At 44.4% G+C, this 2,500-nt stretch overlaps 1 protein-coding gene across 1 annotated transcript in view; it reads left to right on the top strand.

The window, feature by feature from the left end:
• Nucleotides 1–2,500, top strand: part of LOC125043800 (polycystic kidney disease protein 1-like 2) — a 12,672-nt gene that overhangs the window by 2,466 nt on the left and 7,706 nt on the right. The window contains exons 4-6 of the mRNA XM_047640105.1: nt 142–203; nt 957–1,077; nt 1,507–2,500. The exon at nt 1,507–2,500 is cut by the window's right edge and continues 2,337 nt beyond it. Of these exons, the coding sequence (XP_047496061.1) occupies nt 142–203; nt 957–1,077; nt 1,507–2,500 (1,177 nt within the window). The remainder of the gene's footprint in view (nt 1–141; nt 204–956; nt 1,078–1,506) is intronic.

The raw sequence follows: 2,500 nt of genomic DNA, 5'->3' as shown, positions 1-2,500 counted from the left end.
TTTCTCCAACTATATTTTCCCGTCATGATTATCTCCAACATTCATAATTTTGTCATCTTAATTTTCCCGCCTATCATAAGTTTCCCCAACAGTCTTAATTTCCTCATCATAATCTTCTTCATCTCTGTCCCCGTTTGACAGCTTGGCCCAGCCTGTCAACGAGGTGGACACGCTCTGCGACCCTGCGGAAGACTGCGGCCCTGGTGAGTTCGTGTGATTCACTACACTGTCGCAACATCTGTTTTTGTCACTGTTTTTTATATTCCAAAATATAGGACAGTCCATGTGTGTTATGTGTGGATGAAGATTATTTTGTATACTACATTTATAATTAATGTATACTGTATAAGCAACACTATTAATAGGTGAATGACAGAACCAGTATGGTTTTTCTACCATACAATTAACAGAATTAAACGGTTGGATAAACAGAATATTCACCATGTATTTGTGTCTAAATACTAATCTACATATCTGATGTAGATAAATAAAAGGCATTCGACACACAGGTATACAGCCTTTTATGCACGCATATATTAGATGGATACACGGTAGACGAATCTTTCACAACATTCGCTTGTCCATATTATGAGAGTGTCTGGTTTTAGTCTAATTTGTTCTTGAAACGTTTTAGGAGTTTTATGTTTTATTTTTTTTCCTGTTTGCATCTCTTTCTTCGATCGTATACGCATTTTCCCCTTTATCCTTCTTTTATGTCTTACTTTTATTCTCCCGTTTACATTTATTGTTTCGTTCGTATATGCGTGTTCACCTTTTTTCTTTTCCTTTCTCTTCCTTTCCTTCTCTGCATTCCAAATCTTCATCCCACTTTCCCACATTTCCTTCCTGCCTTCTATCACTCCTTACTTCGTTCCCTCCTCCTCTTACGCCTCCCCTTCTCCACCTCTTTCTCGCTTCCCGTTTTATTAACCGCCTTTTTTTCCCCCTTCTCCCAGTGTTCATAACGCCCAAGACAGAGAAGGACTTGGCTATCGGATCGAGATTCTTCGCCATCAACCCAAACATCGGGAGATTTAGATTGAAGCTCACTATGGGAACGCCAGCCAAGATCTTCGGGTAAATGCATTCTTTGTTGCGGGGGGAGGGGTTAAATGTAAATTATGGAAGTGGACTTGTTATGGTGTGGCAGCAAATATATATATATATATATATATATATATATATATATATATATATATATATGTATATATATATATATGTGTGTGTGTGTGTGTGTGTGTGTGTGTGTGTGTGTGTGTGTGTGTGTGTGTGTGTGTGTGTGTGTTTGTGTTTGAATGTACGTGTATGTGCACACACACACACACACACACACACACACACATATATATATATATATATATATATATATATATATATATATATATATATATATGTATATATATACATATATATATATATATATATATATATATATATATATATATACTCGTCCATCTAGTATCCTGCCTTACAAGGGTTCTTTCTCAAGCGGTTCTCCTTCTACAGGTATTCCCAGTCCCTGATCATCCTGAACCAGGCGCCGCTGGGGGGCGTGTGCACGATCTCGGGGCAGTACGGCAAGGCGCTGGTCGACACGTTCCCGACCTCCTGCGACAACTGGCGAGACGCGGAAAACGCCGGCATCGCCAGCTATGTCTTCTACACGTATCAGATGAAATCCACGGGTCAGGTGAAGAACACCATCGCCGCCGCCGCCCTCAAGAGCATCGACATCATCTTCCCCGTGGGCTACTTCGAGGTCCGGTGCGAGATCTGGGACACGTTCAACGCCTATACGGACGTCCACATCGGTTACGTGAATATCACTATGCCGACTGAGGAGGAGGTGCTTATGTACAACACGTCCGACAAAATGGATTATTTATCAGCGGTGGGAGACCAGACGACCCTCGGGATGGTCCTCGTGGCCTCCAGTTCGATTCGCGAGAACGCCGACTGGCTTTCCCTCGACGAATCGTCCATGGGGAACCTGACGGAAGATGAACAGTTATCAAGACTCCGCGACATCACGGGCATGAACAAGGGTTCGCTCGATCTGGCACTCGAGTCGATGAGCTTCGCCACACTGTCGCAGATCAACGTGGGTGCTGGCATCATGGAGTCGTCCGTCAGCGGCATCTTTTCGACGGACCTCGCAGCCTACACCGTCGACTTGGAGACGAGGGAGTCGGCGCTCAGCCTCTTGGATAAGATGACAAACACACTGGACGAAGTGACCGTCGCCTCACCGTACGACCTCCAGCCCTTCTTGACAGCTTCTATGAACACAATGAGCGCCCTCATGACGGGTTTGAACAAGATCATCGAAAATCCAGAGAAGGTTTGTCCGACAGATCAAGATGCGGCCGGCGATTGGGACTATAACGTAGACCTCGGCGATGACTTGATGATGGACGTTCCCCTTGACCGCGAGGCGCAGCTGAAGCAGAATGTCTACGACACCACGAGGTTGAAGGCCAAGCAGCAGGTTGACAAGATG

This window comes from Penaeus chinensis, chromosome 34 (assembly GCF_019202785.1).
Source record: "Penaeus chinensis breed Huanghai No. 1 chromosome 34, ASM1920278v2, whole genome shotgun sequence".
Classification (NCBI taxonomy): Eukaryota; Metazoa; Arthropoda; class Malacostraca; order Decapoda; family Penaeidae; genus Penaeus; species Penaeus chinensis.
Note: the sequence above shows the minus strand (reverse complement) of the source record. Positions and strands in the feature narration are given on the sequence as shown.